Genomic DNA, 22,609 nt, shown 5'->3' with positions numbered 1-22,609 from the left:
TTATCAGCTGATGTTGCATTACGGAGGCGTGAACGTCCCGCCCAATTTGACAGGTAGTTCACGCCTCCTGCTGTCAGGTCGCTCCTCCAGGACGGCGCTCCAGGTGTGCGACAGCACGTACGCTCCCTCATCCCGGTTCATCGTCCTCTGCGCCCGCTTACGTATCTCCACTGCCTCTAAAATCCACCGCTGGAATCTATTTTCTTCAGCGCGAATGACTCTGGCCTCTTCCCAATTCATTATGTGATTTTGCCGTTTGCAGTGGTCTGAAATGGCTGATTTTAGGTTTTCTTGGTTTGCTTTTTCTTTTTCGGATCTTGTGAGTTTTTTGTTGTTTCTTTTTCACATTCTATTTGGTGTTCTTTCCTTCGAGTATGGAAGCATCTGCCCGTTTCACCAATATAGACTTTATTACATGAACGGCAAGGGATTTCATAGATGACGTTGCATTTATTGTCCAGTTGTATTTTGTCAGCAGGAGGCGTGAACTACCTGTCAAATTGGGCGGGACGTTCACGCCTCCGTAACGCAACATCAGCTGATAAGGCACGTCACCACTCGACATCTGGTGACTGTTTCTGAAGAAGGCGGGAGATTCTCGCCGAAACTGTTAACGAGGTAACAAGCTTAAAAAAAAAATAAAAAATCCTTGTCTAAGAAACGAACTTAAAATATCTGTAATAGTTAGACATAATGAACATCCACTACATGACTGTTCTCTTTCTTGCTGACTAATATATCCCACCCCTCGACAGGTGCCATTGTAATGAGATAATCAATGTTGTTCACTTCCTCACCTGTCAGTGGGTTTAATTTCATGGCTGATCAGGTGTGTGTGTGTGTGTGTGTGTCCAGTCAACAAAATTGTTGATTGGACAGTAGTGACTTCTTTCCCCACCTCTTTACACACTTACAAGTGAATTAATTAAGATGAAGAAGTGAGCTCTCCTCTCTCCTCGATAGACTCCTGTCTCCTTCTGTGATGATAAAGTGAAGGCATCATAGGTCCAGAAGATGACAGACTCCTAAATGGTCTTGGTAACATTAACATTTTGACGACCTTATTTTTCTGCTAAATGTTTTTATTGCCTTTGGGATGAACCTTCATAGTCTTGTTCGGCTAATGTACTGCTACCTAGCAAGGAAATGATGACAATTTAATTTGTCAATAATTTACTTTTATTAAATGTATCCAGCATAACAAATCACGAAAATAACATTTTTAAATGTGCTTTCTTTCCAGTGAACGAGATGTTGCATGATTGTAGCTGAGTTTTAGCCACTTCAGAACATTCATTTTGCAAACACCCATGAGAGAAGGCTTTAACCAACTCGTAATACAACGTTCATCAGATGCTCCATTTAAGAAGGAAATAAAAGAATGGGAAACAATTGCATTTGTATTTTGGGAACTATAAATAAAAATATGGGTGAAATTCGAGGAAAAAGGCCAAAATGGTTTTGTTTTTGTTGACTAAAATTGCTGTATATTTTCATCAGCAAAACCTACCGTACACGACAAGTAAGGAAAGCCAAACGACCAGAATATGACTAAAACTATTATGGTTTTTCATCTAAAGGCTAAAACTAAATTTAAATTAGCTGTTAACATTGGTTCTTTATTTGCATAATGCTGTGAAATGGTTAGTAATGATGTTTAGTGTTTTCCATGTGATGTTGGTCAGGTGTACAAGGTCCTGGTGGTTTATCAGGTGATCAGTGAGGGGTTCACCGTTACATATGCTTCTGATGAAAACCATGTGCTAATTTGCAGCAGTGTAATTGGATTTAATGGACCTAATGTACTTCTGTGGTATTGGCTGTAATGATCCTGCACATCAGGATTAACGAAACAGGACATGATACTCTCAGGAGAATCAGGCCTGATAGATAGATAGATAGATAGATAGATAGATAGATAGATAGATAGATAGATAGATAGATAGATAGATAGATAGATAGATAGATAGATAGATAGATAGATAGATAGATAGATAGAAAAAAAATAGAGCGGCAACTACAATTATCGACAGTCTATAATTATCAACACCTTTTCAGATTTACCAATAAAAAACAATTTTACAAAGGTGAGTTTCAGTTCCAACAGTTATTATTGGTTAATTAATCAACCGGAAGACCCGCCTCGCCCTTTGCGCTTGTCGTCTGATGGCACAGCTCGTTACCTGAGATGGATTTTTTTCAGCACGATCAGCAATTTTTCGGAAAACCCGGACATTATCATCGCAGGTAAACATGGTGGAAAGATCATGGACATGTTTTTACTGATCAAATTCACCGATATTTCATGATCTCCTTGTCGAAACCTACTTTATTTCTTACTCTTTCATGTGACAGCCGCCATTTTGTATCTAAACGCTCGTTTGAGAAGTCACGTGAGGTGTCAATAATAGTGATCACTTTCACCGGTGTCCACCATTATCGACACCCTGTGGGATTAAGGGACATTTACAACTGTTATGGATCGATCTTTGTGTAACATTGTTGAAGTAGATGAAGTACTTTAAAAAATAAAAGTGCTGTGATTTATAATAATTTTTTTCTGATTCATAACAGAATGGAATGTTTATAGAGTATTTGGAATCCAATTGAAATAAATAGAATTAGACCAGAATTAAATTCCTCGCGTATAAAAAAATCACATGCTTGAAATATTCAGATTTTTCTATTCCATTCAGAAATATATATATATATATTTTTGCAGTTTGTTGTAAATATCTTCCACATATTATAATAATTAGCAGACATTTTATATTTTGTTTCAAGGAATGACATGCGACCTTTGACCTGGATTTTCATGTGGTTACAATCTCAATTTCCTGTTGACGTTTATTGGTAAACGACAAAACTAGAAATTAATACAAACAACAACGAATGATGAACAAAATGTGATCTACGAAAATACTTAGAAAGTGGAACAGAAAGATTTTCTGACGCAGGTTAAACATTATCAGTTAATTTGTTTACAAACATTAGAATTAATTCCTCATTTACGTAAACACCCACATCCATACAATGGCATGCAAAAGTTTGGGCACCCTTACTGAAAATGTCTGTTCCTGTGAATAGTTAAGTGAGCAGAAGATGAACTGGTCACCAAAAGGCATAAAGGTAAAGAAAATACATTTCTTTTCAGTGATTTCTGCAAGATTTTTTTTTTTTGTATTATTTTTGGTTTGTACAATTGGAGAGTGAAAAAAGAAAAAGGAACACCATGCGAAAGTTTGGGCACCCCAATACATTTGAGTTCTCAAGTAACTTTTACCAAGGTTCCAGACCTTAATTAGCTTATTGAGCTGTGGCTTGTTCAAATTCTTCATTAGGAAAGGTCAGATGATGCAGATTTCAAAGCTGTATAAATTCTCTGACTCCTCAAACTTGTCCCTAAAATCAACAGCCATGGGCTCCTCTAAGCAACTCCCTCGCATTCTGAATAATAAAATAATTGATGCTCACAAAGCAGGAGAAGGCTACAAGAGCGTAGCAAAGTGTTTTCAGGTAGCTGTTTCCTCAGATTGTAATGTTATTAAGAAATGGCAGTTAACAGAAACAGTGGAGATCAAGGTGAGGTCTGGAAGATGAAGAAAACTTTCTGAAAGAACTGCTCGTTGGATTGCTAGAAAGGCAAATAAAAACCCCTGTTTGACTGCAAAAGACCTTCAGAAAGATTGAGCAGACCCTGGAGTGGTGGTGCACTGTTCTACTATGCAGCGACACCTGAACAAATATGACCTTCATGGAAGAGTCATCAGAAGAAAACCTTTCCTGCATCCGAGCCACAAAATTCAGCGTCTGAAATTTGCAAATGAACATCTAAATAAGCCTGATGCATTTTGGAAACAAGTCCTGTGGACTGATGAAATCAAAATAGAACTTTTTGGCCACAACGTTCAAAGGTATGTTTGGAGAAAAAAGGGGGCCAAATTCCAGGAAAAGAACACCTCTCCAACTCTGAAGCATGGGTGTGGATCGATCATGCTTTGGGGTTGTGCTGCAGCCAGTGGCACAGGGCACATTTCATTGGTCGAGGGAAGCATGGATTCGAATAAATACCAGCAAATTCTGGAAGCAAACATCACACCATCTGTAAAAAAGTTGAAGTTAAAAAGAGGATGGGTCCTACAATAAGACGATGACCCAAAACACACCTTAAAATCTACAATGGAATACCTCAAGAGGCCCAAGCTGCAGGTTTTGCCCGGGCCCTCACAGTCTCCTGACCTAAACATCATTGAAAATCTGTGGATAGATCTCAAAAGAGCAGTGCATGCAAGACAGCCCAAGAAACTTGTAGAACTGGAAGCCTTTTGCAAGGACGAATGTGTGAAAATCCCCCAGGTAAGAACTGAAAGATTATTATCTGGCTACAAAAAGTGTTTACAAGCTGTGATACTTGCCAAAGGGGGTGTTACTAGGTACTGACCATGTCAGGTGCCCAAACTTTTGCTTCAGGTCCTTTTCATTTTTTTGGTATTTTACGCCTGTAAATTATGGAAATAAAAAAAAAATTAATCTTGCGGAAAATATTAAAGAAATGTGTCGTCTTTACCTTTATGCCTTTTGGTGATCAGTTCATCTTCTGCTCACTTAACTATTCACAGTAACAGACATTTTCAGTAAGGGTGCCCAAACTTTTGCATGCCACTGTATATCTAACATAATATGTTGATTTCTTTACTGGCATACAGTACAAACATTTTTTTTTCTGTAACATTCAATTTTGTGTTGGAAAACTAATGTTTGGATATCTAACATTTTTGTACTGACTCAATAATGTAGAATAAGTTTATAGAAAAAATAGTGTGCCGAAGGTTGCTTTTTTTTTGAACAGAAGTGTATTTGGCTCTGTAATTAAAACAAAAAAAGATTGGATTCTTGCAAATCATTAAACCCAAGTCATACATCATGAATGGAAACCATTAAGGAAACTAAAAGTTTTCAACAAGGGAACTTTGAAACCAGTACTGGAATGCAGCAGAACGTTATCATACTAGCTACTTAACAACCTGACAAGGAAATAAAACAGGACGAATCAGTAAAGATACTGATTCAGCTACCAAAATCTGGCCTCCTGCTACACACTCATAAAAGAAGACATTTGTGATAATGCTGTTCAAAAAGAATAGTACATTTTTCATGGAGGATCTCCTAAATCCTGTATTCTCGTACAACGAGTCCTGATTTTAATCAGCATATTGCATACTGGCTCTGTGTACTGCCTGTTGGTGAGACTGAGTATGATGGGTATGATGGCCATGCTGCCGATTCCAGTGCACGAGAGGATGATATTGAGGGAGGAGTTTCTCCTCACACCTTCTTGAAGCAACATGACAGAAATCTGCAGGTAGATGATGTAGGGCACCCAGCAGACCAGGAAGGTGACCGAGACAGCAGCGACGCACTTTGCGTAGCGCAGATTGAGGCGATGTTCGTGTTCTGAGGTCGCACTGCGTTCCACAGATCGATTAAGCTTACAAATTTCACGCAGTTGCTTTCGAGTAATCCAGAGAACTCGGCCTGTCATGACCACGATGGACAAGATGGCAGGCAGGAGCAGCCCGTAGACTTCCAAGTAGATAAAGGGTATGGGAAAAATTTGTTTGTAGGAACAATAATCATCATCAAGTGTCCTTCCTGAACAGTTATGTCCACTTCTAGCGGATTCATTTTCATGCAGATGAACATTACACATATTAGCATCCAAGCTGAGGTTAAGTTGTTTCTCTGTCCAGTTGTTCCATCCAAAGGCGGGTAAACTAGCATAGAGGAGAGGAGGAATCCATACGGCTAAAAGTGCAGCCGGAAAGCAGCGGTGCACCCAAAACTGGCTGTAGTGCAGCGGACGGACTATACACAGATACCGCTCATAGTGCACCATGACCAGGTTGAAAAGGAAGGACAGGAAGAGGAAATTGGGGAAGATGTGTACGAGCAGGCAGGACCAAAAGTGTAGCGATCGGTTGAGACCCATGCGAGGGATGAAGGGCAGAGCAAGGCCCGTGCAAAGATCTGCCACCAGCAGGCTCAGGAAGAAGTAGTTGGGCGTGTTGTGGAGCTGTCTGTTGCAGGCAATACCCACGATGATGATGAGGTTGGTGAGGATGATAATGGTGGACAGTGGCAGGGTGATGAAGACGATAAGCTTCTCCTTATCACTCTGGTCCGTGCAGTTCATCGTGGTGCTCAGTGCATCTCACCCTCGTTCCATGTAGCCTGAGAAAGTCAAAGATGCAAACAGAAAGAGAACATTAAGAGGAAGAGGGTGCCTGTAATTTTAATACATTCAGTTTGTCATTTTAATAAATCATGAACATGTACAGTTAATATTAAAAAAATCTAAACATGTACAGGATCTCATTGTTGAAAGGTATCGATCAGGAGAGGATTACAATGAATTTCCAAAAGGCCATCTTCAAGAAGTGGAGAAAATTGCGCACCACAGTGAGATTACTAAGAGCAGGACATCCCTCCAAAACTTAGAAAAGTACAAGACAAAAATATTTCTGGGAGGCTGCCAAGAGACCTACAGTATGGTGTCATTAAAGGAGCTGCAGGAGCTTCAAGGATGATCTCTTGCATTCTTCACATGTCTGGACTATGGGGTAGACAGAAGCTCTTTCTCACACAAAAAAAGCACCCAAGCCCACGTAAATTACCCCAAAGCATGTGGCAAAATGTGTTATGGTCTAATGAGACCAAGGTAGAACTTTTTGGGCATAATTATAATAGACATTTTTTTTTTTTTTTTTTTTGGGGGGGACACAAGAGAACTTATCACCCAAAAGACACCATACCCACAGTGAAGCATGGTGGTGGCAGCATCATGCTATAAGGCTACTTTGCTTCAACTGGGACTGGGGTTCCAGTCAAGAAAGAATCATGGCTAGCTCCAAATACCAATCTATCTTGACACAAAACCTGCAGGCCTCTGTTAGACAGCTGAAGATGAAGAAAAGCTTCACTTTCCAGCACGATCAAGTCAAAGTCCCTCTCACGCCAGAATCAAGTCAAGTCAAGTTTGTTTGTATAGCGCTTTTAACAATAGACATTGTCCCAAAGCAGCTTTACAGAATCTGAATGATCCAAGACATGAGCCAATTTTATCCCTAATCTATCCCCAATGAGCAAGCCCATGGTGACGGTGGCAAGGACAAATTCCCCCAGACGACACGAGGAAGAAACCTCGAGAGGAACCAGACTCAAAAGGGAACCCATCCTCATCTGGACAACAACAGACAACATGATTATAACATTAACAGTTTTAACATGAAGTCAGTTTCGTTGATGTTATAAACTCTTCATTGATGGAAACTTGAGTGCAAAACTGTTCATGACAACCGCAGTCCCAAAGTTAGCAAGCCAACTGTAGTCCTCAGCCATAAAAGCATGACTGTAAGTATCCAGAGTGTCTTCCAAGTGTGACTTTCAACTGTCCAGAATCTGGTCTTCCCAGACAGTCTCCTGTCCCAGTACTAACCAACTCTTTAAGGCATATGGCTGCGGCGCCAATCTCTGTTTCGATAGCCCTCGGCCTCTCACCTATACAGCTGGGGTTACAGTGGGGGGTGGGTCCTCTGATAACTGCAAGAGTTTGACTCTCATCTGTATTGCAGCGTGCCTTACCAGATGGTAGTAGGTACCATTTTTTATGATGGTCTTTGGTATGACCCGACCACGAGTATAACTTGTGATCTCCCGGTCGAGAGGGGGACACGCTAACCACTAGGCCAACTCACAGTCAATATGAATATGTAATTAACCTATAATCTGTAGGTGGACAGATCCTGTGTAGATAGAAATATATGAATGACATTACACTTGTGACCAAATGTCCTGTTGGTTACTAACGCAAGCCAAAGCTGAATTTAATGTACACGTGTTTACAAAAGCCATACGTCTGTAATCCATTTGTAAGAGTGTGTAAATCATCTGTAACTACAATATACTTGCCTGTTTAGTGGATGTATTAGGACTCTTTCCTAGGGTCCCGTAAATCGTAATTATACACACACATTACCAGTCAAAAGTTTGTACACCCCTACTCTACTCATTCATAGGTTTTTCTGTATTTTGTATTTTCTACATTGGAGAACAACACTGAAGACATCAAAACTATGAAATAGCATGGAACCTATATGGAATTATGTGGTAAACAAAAAAGAAGTGTTAAAATCAAAAACAAAATGTTCCATATTTTAGATTCTTCAGCATATCCAGCATTTACCTTGATGACACTTTACGAACTATTGGCGTTATCTTAACCAGCTTCATGAGGGAGTCACCTGGAATACTTTTCAATTAACAGGTGTGTCTCGTCAAAAGTTAATTAGTGGACGAGTTTCTTGCCTTCTTAAAGCTAGACGGCCTTTCGATTTCATAAAATCGGTGAAATTTACTGTAGTTCCCTCTGAAATGTGGTGATTGTGATATCTGTTTATTTCTGTAATATCTCACAAAATATCAGGCCAAGGGGCGGCACGGTGGTGTAGTGGTTAGCGCTGTCGCCTCACAGCAAGAAGGTCCTGGGCTCGAGCCCCGGGGCCGGCGAGGGCCTTTCTGTGCGGAGTTTGCATGTTCTCCCCGTGTCCGCGTGGGTTTCCTCCGGGTGCTCCGGTTTCCCCCACAGTCCAAAGACATGCAGGTTAGGTTAACTGGTGACTCTAAATTGAGCGTAGGTGTGAATGTGAGTGTGAATGGTTGTCTGTGTCTATGTGTCAGCCCTGTGATGACCTGGCGACTTGTCCAGGGTGTACCCCGCCTTTCGCCCGTAGTCAGCTGGGATAGGCTCCAGCTTGCCTGCGACCCTGTAGAACAGGATAAAGCGGCTAGAGATAATGAGATGAGATGAATATCAGGCCATTCTGTGGCTGGGAAGTTATTTAATTTGAGGGGATTAAAGCAAATAATGTGCATGAAATCGCTCGCTTCGCGCAGTCAAGCAGACAGAGGAAGTCCGTGTGTGTGCATGCACAAGTTTTCATTGACCGGGCTCTGACCCAGTTACGTCTTTTTTTCCGTGAGACGAGGAGATAATCATAACATTCACATTGCAAGTTCAGTACTCAAGTTGTGACAGAAAATATGACGAAGCCAATGGATCCTACACATCAAATGCTGGTTAGTCTGTTTCTCCCTCTCATAAATACTGTAATTAGTGAAGAACATGCTGCAATTAGTCCAAACTTGAGCCGGGTCCCTCATCTTGTTGAAGTCCTTTTTTCATTGAGCGTATTCTAGCCAATATTCTTTAGTCATAACGAAAATTATGTATTGATTTCACAATGTAAATATTATTCCTGTGCATTAGATAGTTTACATAGACGGACCTTTTTTATCATTGCGATAGTGAAGACCGCTGTGTGAAAATGTGTGTAATTAGACTATACACCCATATTGCACAACTTCTGGTGAACAACCTCTCGATTCACTATCGTACTGTGCAGTTTATTTTGTTGAGCAAGACAGTATACGGTTCTTTTTCACTGTGGCAGCGGGGGCGTGGTCTCTTGTGTGGTCTCTTGTGACTGGAGAGCGAGCCCGGTGCTGTGTGTGTGTGCAGCGAGAGGAACTCTTCCCCTGACTGAAATCACGTCGGTGCAGTGGCACACAGTTTATTCTGAAACTGCTGAAAAGCGTGTTTTGTGTTCAGTGACAGTTAAAAAATAAAAACGAAAGTGACCTTGATCCCGCCTGCCTGTTACATTCATATTTTTGTGTTCGCTCATGTTTTTGCCAAACGTAGTGATCAGAAGTAATAGTTTTAGGAATACGAACCCTCCTCTAGCTTTGTAATGTCACTAATAGACTTTCCTAAACTCGACTTTAGTATAACCTCGGGAATTTCTTCAGACCGACTACAGTAACGGAAAGTGAGACGAAAAGACCCTGTACTGCGAAGGAAAGGAATCAAACTTTAGAGATTTTTTTTCTCTCCTCGGGCTCATGTCTGAAACAGGTGGGTTATGCAAATTTGTATCCCACAATGCATTGTGAACGGGGAAACCCCCCACATCATGCATGACGTAGTATCTTGGTTTAGGTCACGGTGAGGCAAGAAAAAAATGGCGGAGAATTTAGGGCCACTGAGCTCAAAAATTAAAATTAATTGTTCTTTTAGGAAAAAAACTAATAAAATCGGAAGTCTATGATTCAAATTCAGTAGCTTTCAGTCCACTAAAAAAAATATTGGGTGTCTGGGAAAATTCTATTTATGACCTACACTTGAACAATCTGAAAGGGAGTCTACCTTTAATGCGTTTGAGATCAAACAGTAAATAATAAAAATACAGTAAACAGCCCTATTTGACAACTGCGGTAATCCATATATATTATGTCAAGAACTGAACAACTAAATAAAGAGAAATGACATCCATCATTACTGTTAACCTTTCCTGATGTTTTCCCAACCGTAGTTAGGAGATCAGGGGAGAGGAATCTCAGTTTACTGGTGCGTTGGGTCTCCAGGGCCGGAGTAATGACCTACTCCGGGGTTAACTTCCCTCTGGATAAACTTATATAAGTTTATATACAAGGCTTCACACGATGGCTTCTTTCCGAGGATTTATTGTGTGAAACTCGCAATACAACAACTGCTCCGGTTGCCGCGCTGACTACATATCCTTTTTCTTCCTTCCGCTACCCTACTCCAGCCCCGCCCACACCCGCGCACACAGCATCCTACTGGACATGCATTAATTTATTTTACAACACTACCCCCACTCTGGATAGCAATTACAACTAATTCTAATCCAGTATAACAGCATAACCAAACATCTCTTTACTTCAATTTTTTTTTTTTTTTTTTTTAAAAACATGGAAACAAAAAGCAAAATACCCCAATAGGGAGGCATAGTCCTTGCAGGTCATTCATAATAAACAGGGCATTACAGTTACATGAGTGCTGGCCTACAGCAACAAGGTACAGTCCCTATACTACCTGAGCAACCGGAGCATAAGAGCAAGTGAACAGCAGACATTGTTGACAGTAAACAATAATTTTTTTTTTTTTTTTTTCAGTCATAACTTTCCTACTCTAGGGGTCGGGGTAGACTGCCCGGGTCCCCAAGCCGTGCAGGGATTATTCTGCCCTGTGGAACCACAGCTTTCTATCTAATTTACCCAATCCCCAAACCTGACTGGGGATCTTCGCTGACGTCTCGGCCTTTGAGAGCGATGACCAGACAGCGGTGCAGCTGCCTCAGAGTCACCTCCAGCTGCATCCAGGACCTCCTCCTGGTCCGCGCTGGAGAACAGGTTGGCAAGGTCGGGGTCCACAGGATCTGCGGTCAAGGCTGGGGAGGGTACCTCCATTGGTGCCCATGCCTGGGCTTGCACCACGACCCAGGCGTTATCCAGTGGATCACGACTCCGATAGGGCTTCAGCTGGTCATGGTGAACCACTTTCACTTTGGTCTTTGGGCTCTTCTGTATGCGATACACCAGATCATCAAGTTGCCCCAAGACGAAGAAAGGTCCCTCATATGATGGAAGGAACTTCTTGACCTTGTTCTTGACTTTCCGTGTGCCCTTGATGAGGTACCACACAGCATCTCCAACACAATATTGTGTACGACAGCAATTTTTGTCATATTGTCTCTTTGCGCGCTCCACTGACTCCCCAAGTGCGTCCCTAGCAATCTGATGAGCTAGCTCCAGTCGTTCACGGAGGCGCTGGACATACTCAAGAGCAGTAGGAGCATCCTCTGAGTCAGGAGGAAGGCCAGTCACCAGGTCTGCTGGCTCACACACTTCCCGGCCAAACATCATGAAATTGGGAGTGAGGCCGGTTGCACTGTGCCTGGTTGATCTGTAGGCCATAACTGCATAGGGAATCATAAGGTCCCAATCCCAGTGGCAACGCTCAGCGGTCGTGGCCAGGATCTTCTGCAAGGTAGAATTGAAACGCTCGACCTGGCCGTCTGACTGCGGTCGGAATGGGGTAGTATGTGTCTTCTCGACACCGAACAGAGCGCACATCTTCTGGAACACTTCAGATTCGAAATTTCTACCTTGGTCACTGTGTAAAGTATGTGGAGCACCAAAACGGCTCACCCACTCGGAGGCAAGCACTTCCGCCACCGTCTCTGTCTTTTCGTTGGGCAGGGGAAAAGCCTCCACCCACTTCGTGAAATAGTCCTGGATCACGAGCACATAGCGGTTTCTGCGCTCGGTCTCATTCAGCGGACCCATAATGTCCAGTGCTACCCGCTCCATCGGTGCTCCAACTCGGACAGTTCCCATAGGAGCCTGAGGTGTTTTATGGGGCCTTGCCTTGGATGCACAGCTGGTGCATGTCTGACACCATAGACTAACGTCTTCTCGCATTCGATACCAGTAGTATCGTGTCTGAAGCCGTGACACCATGCGCTCTGTTCCGAAGTGCCCTCCAACGGGACCTTCATGCATCTGCCCTAGGACATCCGAACGAAACACACGTGGTAATATCACTTGGGGATAAAACTGGGCACCATCCAGGCAGTAAAACCACCTAAACAAAATGCCATCTCGGACAAAGAGGCGCCTCCACTGGCTCCAATAGGCCTTGGTGGCTGGACTATGGGATGAGATGGTGGTCCATAAAGGCCGCTCTTCACCAGCCTCTAGCCATGCCTTGACAGGTGAAATGTCTGGGTCAGCCACCTGTGCCTGTCGTAACTCTTGGGTAGACCAACCACTGAATGGTGGGGAGTCATGAGGTGGAGCATTTACCCCCACTGAACTTGCTCTTATCATGGTTAGGTGTCCGTCCACCCCCACTGGAGTCTGCACCGTCAGACTTTGAACAGAGTCCAGATCGCACTGCACGGCCTGATGGCAGACCTTCCTCGGGTAAGGAGATGGCCCTGGCAGTTGACATGGGCATGACTGTCTACAAGGCTGTCGGGAGAGGCTGTCCGCATTAGCATGCAGCCGGCCAGGACGATGGACAATGTTGAAGTTATACTCGCCGAGTCTCTCGAGCCACCTGGCCAGCTGACCCTCAGGCTCCCTCATCTTTGTCAGCCAACGAAGACTGCTGTGGTCGGTGCGGACAGTGAATGACCGTCCAAGGAGGTACTGTCGGAAATGTGATGTGAACTCAACCACCGCTAACAATTCTCGCCGGGTGGTGCAATAATTCTGCTCAGTTTTGGACAGTCGGCGACTCCCATAGGCCAGCACACGTTCTCTGCCTAGCTGCACTTGAGAAAGTACAGCACCAATGCCGACATCACTTGCGTCAGTGTCCAGTACCATATTCCCTTCGTCTAATGGGTAGCCCAGGACTGGGGAGGTGGTCAGCAGGTATTTGAGTTGGTCGAAAGCCTGTTGACATTCCACAGTCCACTGGAACCGAGCGTATTTCTTAGTTAAAGCGTGGAGGGGTCCAGCTACTGTTGCAAAATCCTTGACAAATCTTCGGTAGTACGATGCCAACCCAATGAACTGGCGAACTTCTTGAACCGAAGTGGGCGTAGGCCAATCCCGTACCTTCTGTATCTTGGCAGGGTCTGAAGCCACTCCTTCCTCGGAGACAACGTGCCCCAAGTAAGCTACCTGTCGTCAGAAGAGGCAACATTTCGCCGGCTTCAGTTTCAAGTTTGCTTGTTGTAGCCTGTCAAATACTTGACTGAGACGGTGTAACATCTCGGACACGTCTCGCCCTAGCACTATGATGTCATCTAAATATACAAGACATGTTTCCCACTGCATGCCAGCTAACACCCGGTCCATTAAATGTTGGAACGTTGCCGGGGCATTGCATAACCCGAATGGCATGACATTCCATTCAAACAATCCGTTTCTGGTGCAGAAAGCGGCAGCTCGGTGGGCTCGTGGTGTCAGCTCCACTTGCCAGTATCCAGACGCGAGGTCCAGCGTGCTGAACCACTTGGCAGTGGAAAGAGTGTCCAACGTGTCCTGGATACGGGGCAGCGGGTAGGCATCCTTGATAGTGCAGTCGTTCAGTGCCCGATAGTCAACACAGAGGCGGTACGTTCCATCTTTCTTACGGACCATCACGATGGGCGAGGCCCAGCTGCTGTTGCTGCGACGGGCCACTCCAGCCTCCAGGCCCTGCTCTATTTGCTGGTCAGCATCCCGTTGTTTCTCCCAGGCCATGCGACGCGGTTGCTGCTTCACGGCGGCACCTGGCCGGACCATGATGTCATGTTGCACAAGGCTGGTACGGCCGAGGTCATTAGGCCCTGTCGAGAACACCGCTCCATACCTGCATAGAAGCTGGGTGAGCTGAAACTGCTGTTCACGTTCAAGCTCAGCAGCGCTCTGCTGGTAAAGCTCTTGCAGGTGCTGGGGGACCTCATGGTGCTCTAGTAGTTCGGCCATATCCGTGGTGCTGCTGGGCGGCAGAGCTTGCGCAGGCTGGAGGACACCTGCAATAGTGCCTCTCCTGATGGTGACAGAAGTGTTGCCAGGGTTAAATACACGGAGGGGCACACCCTTAAAGGGCCGGGCTTCAAGCAGCACACGAGCAACTAGCACTTTGTGTCTCCCTACGAAACCCCTGGTAGGAGTTAGCATCACCTCCCCTTCCAGGCACCTTTTAACAGGGACTTTGCCTCTTATGACATACTCCGCCCCGGCCTCCACCACCACCGTCCGAGAAACCCTTACAGCCTGGATCTTTGACTGGCTCACAGTGCTAAAATAAGGCACTTCCTCACCAAACAGGATGATGCGATTGGTGCCAAAGTCAAGCCGCGCTTGGGCTTGAGTGAGGAATGGGTGGCCTAGGAGTGCCTCTTCACCAGCAATATCGGCCACCAGGAAATTCACGCTCACCTGCCGGTTGTTAATCTGGACAAGGAGCTGGACCTCCCCTATCACCGGAACATCACCCGGTCCGACCCCCAGCAGCGTCTTCACCATAGATGGCTGAAGTACAGGCCTAACATCGGGGTGAATGGCGTTGTAACAGCACAGGGGAAACACACTCCGCCGTGCTCCACTGTCCAGCACAGCACAGACGTCCAACTCATAAACCATCAGATGGATGCTCATTTCATGACCGTGGGTTTTGAAATGAAGGACGGTGGGCCCGGAGCTCTCGCGAGAGGTGTTCGGGTACTGATGAACTGTCCTGTTCGTTTTCCTGGGAGAGGGGCAATTTCTCTTCATGTGCCCAATACCTGAGCAGTTGTGGCAGCGAATTTCCTCCCACTTAGTGTTTTTATATGTTTTTCGGGGGACTGTTTGTTGAAATTCAGGGCTAGCAGGTTTGTTGTTGACCCCCGGGATGGCGGTGAGAATATCCATTTCCCCCCCTTCAGTCCTTTCCCTCACCATAGCTGCAGTGCGGGGTTTGCGTTCAGAAAGACCCCGTGCCCCTGAGTGCATAAGGGTGGTGACATGTGACGCTGCTCGCTTGGTGGTTTCGTAACGGTGAGCAATGTCATAGGCTTGAGCTAAGGTCTGCGGTCGCTTTTCTAACAGCTTTTGTACAACGTCTGCATCTCCTATGGCATGAGTGAAAACTTCAACGCCTATTGCGTCTTGCTCTTTCTCAGTCCTATCACTGTATGCCACTGACACTTTACCATATATGTCATCCCTTAATGAATGGAGAGCTTCGCCTGACTTGCGAACACGTTGTCTTAGTTCGATGGCAATGGCAGCTGCATGCTCTGATGAAGAGCCATATGCATTTTCGACTTCCTCCACTAGGCGGCTATAGTCCCACTGAGTGGACCGAGGGTTCTTATGCACGATTGCCCCTGCTGCGCCAACCAGACAAAACTTCAACTGGACGGCTTTAGTCTTTTCAGTCCAATGATTTGCCTTGGCACAGCTCTCAAACCGGTGCAGGAACTCTGTCCACGGCGTGGTGCCATCATACTGGCCAGGACGGAGGGTGGGGATTCTTTCCCTAGCATCGCTATCATCCTCACTCTCTGATGAGGGTTGGTAGCGTACGGAGCAGGGGCGGCGGCTATGTCTACGGAGTTGGCGTTGCTCGCATTTTGGGGAATGAGACATTAATTGCATAACTGTATTGCCATCTTGCGATAAGCGTGCTTGATAAGAGTCTTTAGATGCTTTAAGATGGGCAGAGTGGGGCAATGGCTTTGACTGAGGGGCATGACTGAAAACAGGAGTGCTATGAATAAAACTCCCTGAGTGAACAGTGGCAAAGGGATTTGTGCTGGGGGTTGCAACAGTAGCTGTGGATGGCATTTCTACCTGCCCATAACCATCAATGTTATGCATGTGAGTGCAGGGTGGTTTGCATCGCACTTCAGCTTTATAGTCTCTCTCCACATCAGTCTTAAACGGATTAGAATCGGATAAGTTCAGAGATTGGATGGGTATATAGCTCGTAGCACTTGCATATAACATTCTCTCATCACATGAAAAAGGGTTATTTTGTGTCTTGCGACCATAATGTTTGTCTACATTCATTATTTCTCCTTCATTCGCCATAGTCAGCGACATCGCAGGGTTAGAGTGGCTGGTTACGTTGCCGAGTTCGTGTTTACTTTTATTCAGGTGTATCTGACTGGGGGCCGCCATCTTGTTTTCGTTGTTAAGAAAAATAAATGCCACTTTACTATTTTGCCAATATCTCCGGTCCCATGAGGTATAAATATGCTCACCGGTGTTGTATGTGTAACTGTCCTGCCGGGGTCGCCAGTGTTAACCTTTCCTGATGTTTTCCCAACCGTAGTTAGGAGATCGGGGAGAGGAATCTCAGTTTCCTGGTGCGTTGGGTCTCCAGGGCCGGAGTAATGACCTACTCCGGGGTTAACTTCCCTCTGGATAAACTTATATAAGTTTATATACAAGGCTTCACACGATGGCTTCTTTCCGAGGATTTATTGTGTGAAACTCGCAATACAACAACTGCTCCGGTTGCCGCGCTGACTACATATCCTTTTTCTTCCTTCCGCTACCCTACTCCAGCCCCGCCCACACCCGCGCACACAGCATCCTACTGGACATGCATTAATTTATTTTACAACATTACTTTAAAACATGAAGTGTCTTTTAATTCATAAACATAAAGAAACACCATTGAATTATTTATACTGTATATTCTGCCAACTTGTCCTACTAAGTAACAAGTGGTTACTGGGTTAATTGGGTCTTTACAAGTGCTAGCATGATGCAAACTAGTGGATCTACACATTCTGTACTAGTTATTTCCTTTAACCTTGTTGCTCTTGTTCAAAGAAGCAAACTTTAGACTATTTTGGTTATTGGTTGAGTGGCGTATCGTGATCAAATATGTATTTTGTCCCAGGATTATATATACCCAATGGCCAGGGTTGTTATGTTACGGTACATACACTACCGTTCAAAAGTTTTGGGTCACTTTGAAATGTCCTTATTTTTGAAAGAAAAGCACTGTTCTTTTCAATGAAGATCACTTTAAACTAATCAGAAATCCACTCTATACATTGCTAATGTGGTAAATGACTATTCTAGCTGCAAATGTCTGGTTTTTGGTGCAATATCTCCATAGGTGTATAGAGGCCCATTTCCAGCAACTCTCACTCCAGTGTTCTAATGGTTCAATGTGTTTGCTCATTGCCTCAGAAGGCTAATGGATGATTAGAAAACCCTTGTACAATCATGTTAGCACAGCTGAAAACAGTTGAGCTCTTTAGAGAAGCTATAAAACTGACCTTCCTTTGAGCAGATTGAGTTTCTGGAGCATCACATTTGTGGGGTCGATTAAATGCTCAAAATGGCCAGAAGAATGTCTTGACTATATTTTCTATTCATTTTACAACTTATGGTGGTAAATAAAAGTGTGACTTTTCATGGAAAACACAAAATTGTGTGGGTGACCCCAAACTTTTGAACAGTAGTGTATGTCACATCTATATTCTCTTTATATCTGTATTATTATTATTATTCTATCCACATTCACCGGACATGAGCAATCACGCACTCTGATTGGCTACTCTACTACTAGGTTATCAGCTAATATACCATGAGTAGAGAAAAACAAAATGGCAGAGCATGTTGCTGAACCAACCGAGGACGAAATTAAAAACTCGACTCGAAAACAAAACCACAAAAAAAGCAACAAAATATGGAATGAAAGTATTTGATGGTAAGAATGTATCTTATGAGATGAGATTATTATTATAGCATTTTTATTACAACAAATTGCTCCTGTCATTTCGCCGGTTTGTTTACATTCTAAGCAGAAATTATTTTGTCGGACGTTTTGGATAATGTTTTTATTTATCGAATTTGCAAAAAATAAAAACGCTCTGTTTCTCAAAATCCAGTGAATGTGGAGAGAATAAAACAATTATTCCACTCAATCTCGGTGCTACGTGCCTCATCGGCGATCAGCTCATGATGTACGACTCGATTTCTTGGAATAACTCCTAATTATATGTACTGTAGGGGTCCGAGCACCAAAGTCAACGCTGACCTTCAAATGTGTTCAAATTTGGTGGAACTGGTGGAAAGTTCAGGAATATTGTTTAAAACTTTAGTAATGTTTATAAAGTAGAAAAGACGCTCATGGCGTCTGCTTCTCTGATTGGTCTGTATTAAAATCCAGTCTCAAAAATTCAGGAAGTAATTTTCATGAACAGATATCAATGGATATACTGTATGTGCAGCTGTTTAGAGCGAGACATAAAAACTAAAAGAAGAAGATTGAACTGAAGTACACCTGTTAGCAGGCTCTTTTAACAAGAAGATATCTGCTAGTTGCTTGGATACACACGTTCATGGGTTTGATTAATTCATTAAAGATGTGTGATTGATTGGACATTTTAAATCAAATTCACACATGACTTATTATTAACTCAGTGAGCAACTTTAACATCAAAAGGATGGATTATTGTGTTCTTGTTTGCATTTGACCCCATGGTAGATGATTACTGTGCTGTGGAGTAAACGTCACATGCAGCCTGGAGCCTCGAGATGTCTGTCTGTCTATCTATCTATCTATCTATCTATCTATCTATCTATCTATCTATCGTGTGTATTGTCTAATTTTCTATGTAACAAATTCGCAAAATACATCATGATGTAATTTTTTTTCTTTTTTACTAATCCAAATACAGCCACTGAAAAGCCACAAAACCGTTGCACATTATTATGGCCCTTTTCCACTACCCTTTTTCAGCTCACTTCAGCTCGCTTCAGCTCACTTCAGCCCGACACGGCTCGCGTTTCGACTACCAAAAACCAGCACGACTCAGCTCGCTTCAGCCCTGCTTAGCCCCTAAAACTCGCACGGTTTTGGAGTGGGGCTGAAGCGAGCCAAGCCGTGCCGAGTGAGGTTGGGGGCGTGAGCAGACACTCCCCTGTGCACTGATTGGTGAGGAGGAGTGTCCTCACATGCCTACACACGCCTCACGAGCGCGCTGGGATCTGTCAACACCGCAAACCCGGAAGGAGAAGAATTACGAATTACGAGAATTTCTGAAGCCTTATGTGCCTCGCCTCATCTATACGCTCTTGCCAGTATCTGTCCGCGTTGTCGGTGACAACAAGCCACAGCACCAAGACCAGCAACACTAACGACTCCATGTCCTCCATGTTTATTGTTTACTATTCGGGTCGTGAGACTACCGCTTAAAAGGTCACTGATGTCACTGTTTGCGCTGCTTAACGACACGTGACGTCCACCCACTTTCGCTAACTCCACCCAATGTGTCCACCCACTTCCAGCCAGCACGGTTCAGCGCGGTTGTAGTCGAAATGCAACTCCAACAGCCCCACTCAGCCCGACTCAGCCCAACTCAGCACGGCACGGCTCAGCCCGACTCAGCCGCGTTTGTAGTGGAAAAGCGGCATTAGTTCTCACTATAAATAAGTTCTCCATATATATTTTTTTAAATCAATATTTTTTCATGCCACAAATGTTTCTGGAAATCAACAACACCCAAATATCTTATGTTTATTCATGTTTATTTTGCACCTAAGTCTGCATTCAAGAACTTCTTTTACAGGCAAAAGTATTAAACAATATTGCAAGATATTAAAAATGTTGTTTTATGTGTTTCATTTCTTTTTTTGACAATAAATTGCCTTTTTCAAACACTTTATATTAATCTTAAATATTAGAATGTGCAAGGCAGGTGCATTATATTAAAATCCAAAATAAAATAAAACAAAGGCATCTACTTTCATACTGTAATACTTTCAATCTTTTTGTAATCTTTGTTATGTTTGTGCAACACTTTTGGTACAAACTCAGCCTTACGCTTAATCATCACCATTAATTTTTATTAAATTCTTTTAAACAATTAAGGTACTCCTAAACAAAAATATCATTTCTTTTGTCTACCATGTGAGCATTGATCTAATGCAAGTGATATTAGGCTGCACAGATTAGACTTTGAGACAAATGAGAAGTTCTAAGTACTGAATGACGAAATAAATAAATAAATAAATAAATAAACCTACCTTCATCATCACATAAAGAAACAGCTGTTAATAAGATAGTTAAGAGTCCCATGGGGCTCTGTCCTCCTTGTCTAAGGCCATGTCCACCCGGTTTTTCTGTAGGACTGGTGACTGACGGTGGAAAAGCATCATATAAGAGTCTGATGGCTGTTAAAGGAGCAGTGAACCTATTGCTGGTGTCTGAAAGAAGGAAGTGAAAGTGTGAGAAATGTCTGCTGTAGACAGGATGCATGAATTTACCTTACAACGAGCTGATGACACATACTTGCCAAACCCCTGAGAATGAAAAGTGGTAGGTCAGATTGTATAACACAGCCGTGGGGAAAAAAGCAGTGTAAAATGGCACATTCTCCTGCATTCTGAGTGCCATATTTGAAGAAAATTGATCAGGAAATTGGACCAGCATACTTCATAAAATGCTGCTTCGCACCTCGTCTTGATGCCTTGATGCATGGATGATCTGACGACCAAGTCGCCTTGAACTTGTTCTCATAGGGAATCTCTTTTTTTTTTATTATTATTCTGAGTTTTCATTGTTTGTGATCACCATAACAGGCTTGTGGTACTCAAGTCTAACTCGGGCCCTAATTTTAAGGACTCGTGACTTGACTTGAACTTGAGCACTGATGACTCGGACTTGGACTCGGACTCGTGTATTAACTGCATTCGGGCTCGTAAATTGGAGACGAGGACTCGGATTTCTTCTTTTTTTTTTTTTACGTGCCATAATAATTTGGCTTAAGATATTTATATCTACATTAATTTTTATACTAATTTTGTGCAAGATTTCACACCCTGTGCATCAGATAGACTCTCAGGCACGTAAACGACTCGCACCTGCACAGGATTAAGGCACAATCAGCGCACCAATATAAAAACTGTGAAAACACACTTACTGTACTTTGCGAAGTATTGAGTTGCGTTGCTGACACATTACCAAGCCTTATTTCCTTGTTTGGTTTCCTGATCCCTGATTTCCTTTTTCTCGTCTGTGATTCTGCCGAGTCTACGATAGCCTGTTTGTGCCTCGCTTGACCTGTCGCCAGTTTCACCATTTTATGATTTTGCCTGCCGTTCTGGATTGGTTACCGTATTCACTTGTATTAATAAACACACCTTCTGCACTTACATCCGTCTCCCAACCATCTCTGACAGAATACTTCACACTCCCTGATAAAGAGAAGCACATTCACCTGTTCATACGGCATGTTCAGGAACAAACTAATGTTAATGGCGCTAAAACAGCCACCGTCAAATGTGGTGGTTGGAGTCTTGGACTCGGATCAATAGTGGATTCAATTCGAAATTTTCTTTAATGATTTGACTCGGACTTGAACACTGGGGAATCGAGACTGGACTAAGACTCGAGGTTTAGTGACTCGACTACAACACTGCACCATGAACATACTGACACGGTTTGTTGTAACATGTGAGCTCATTGGTGATTGGCTAGAACCATGGAGCAATTTAGATTCAACATCAGTATCATTATTGCGCCGTTCCATTGGCTCTCGGCTTCACTTAATATGACTATTTAACTCTGTAGACTTGTATCCCATGCGCCAAAAACAGCTGAAGTGAAATCAGAAGAACGAATCATCCAGCGTTCACTGATTGTTTTGTAATGCTGTATTTTTTAGAACTAAAAGCAGTAGGCGGTGTTCACCTAGAACTGGCAAGTGTACTAATATTATGCATGAGAGAGAGAGAGAGAGAGAGAGAGAGGAATATTTATAGAATGACTGAGATATAGTCCTGTACAAAAGTCTTAGGCACGTGTAAAGAAATGCTGTTGACCAAAAATGGCTTAAAAAATAATGAAATTAAATGTTTCAACATTAAAAAATACTATAAACAGTAATCAGTAAGCCATAATACTGTAAATGAAACAAAGTCAGTATCTGGTGTGAGATGACCCTTTACTTTTTAAAAAAAATAGTATTCTCAGGTCCAGTGAGTGCGGTTTTATGCGGAAATGAGCTGTAGGTTTTACTGAGCATCTTCCAGAACCAGCCACAGTTCTTCTGGACACTTTGACTGTTACACTCGCTTCTTCACTTTGCACCAAAACCCAGCAGCCTTCATTATGTTTTCTTTTTTAATCTGAAAAGTGCGCTCTTATGGAATATGCTGCTCAGATATATTACAAACATTTTTTTTTCTGTAACATTTAATTTTGTGCTGGAAAATAACCCAAATGTTTGGACTCTAA

General features: G+C 43.2%; 1 protein-coding gene across 1 annotated transcript; it reads right to left on the bottom strand.

The window, feature by feature from the left end:
* Positions 1–4,648: 4,648 nt before the first annotated feature.
* Positions 4,649–20,536, bottom strand: LOC132891386 (G-protein coupled bile acid receptor 1-like). The gene is made up of 2 exons (XM_060928896.1): positions 20,398–20,536; positions 4,649–6,231 (listed from the first exon to the last, which is right to left on the bottom strand). The coding sequence occupies exon 2, from the start codon at positions 6,191–6,193 to the stop codon at positions 5,153–5,155; it is 1,041 nt and encodes a 346-aa protein (XP_060784879.1). The 5' UTR covers positions 6,194–6,231; positions 20,398–20,536; the 3' UTR covers positions 4,649–5,152.
* Positions 20,537–22,609: the final 2,073 nt, after the last annotated feature.

The sequence above is a fragment of the Neoarius graeffei genome, chromosome 9 (genome assembly GCF_027579695.1).
Source record: "Neoarius graeffei isolate fNeoGra1 chromosome 9, fNeoGra1.pri, whole genome shotgun sequence".
Lineage (NCBI taxonomy): Eukaryota > Metazoa > Chordata > Actinopteri > Siluriformes > Ariidae > Neoarius > Neoarius graeffei.
Note: the sequence above shows the minus strand (reverse complement) of the source record. Positions and strands in the feature narration are given on the sequence as shown.

What these genes read in the sequence shown, in the direction of transcription:
- LOC132891386 (XM_060928896.1), bottom strand. Translation starts at nt 6,193, where the DNA reads ATGAACTGCACGGACCAGAGTGATAAGGAGAAGCTTATCGTCTTCATC.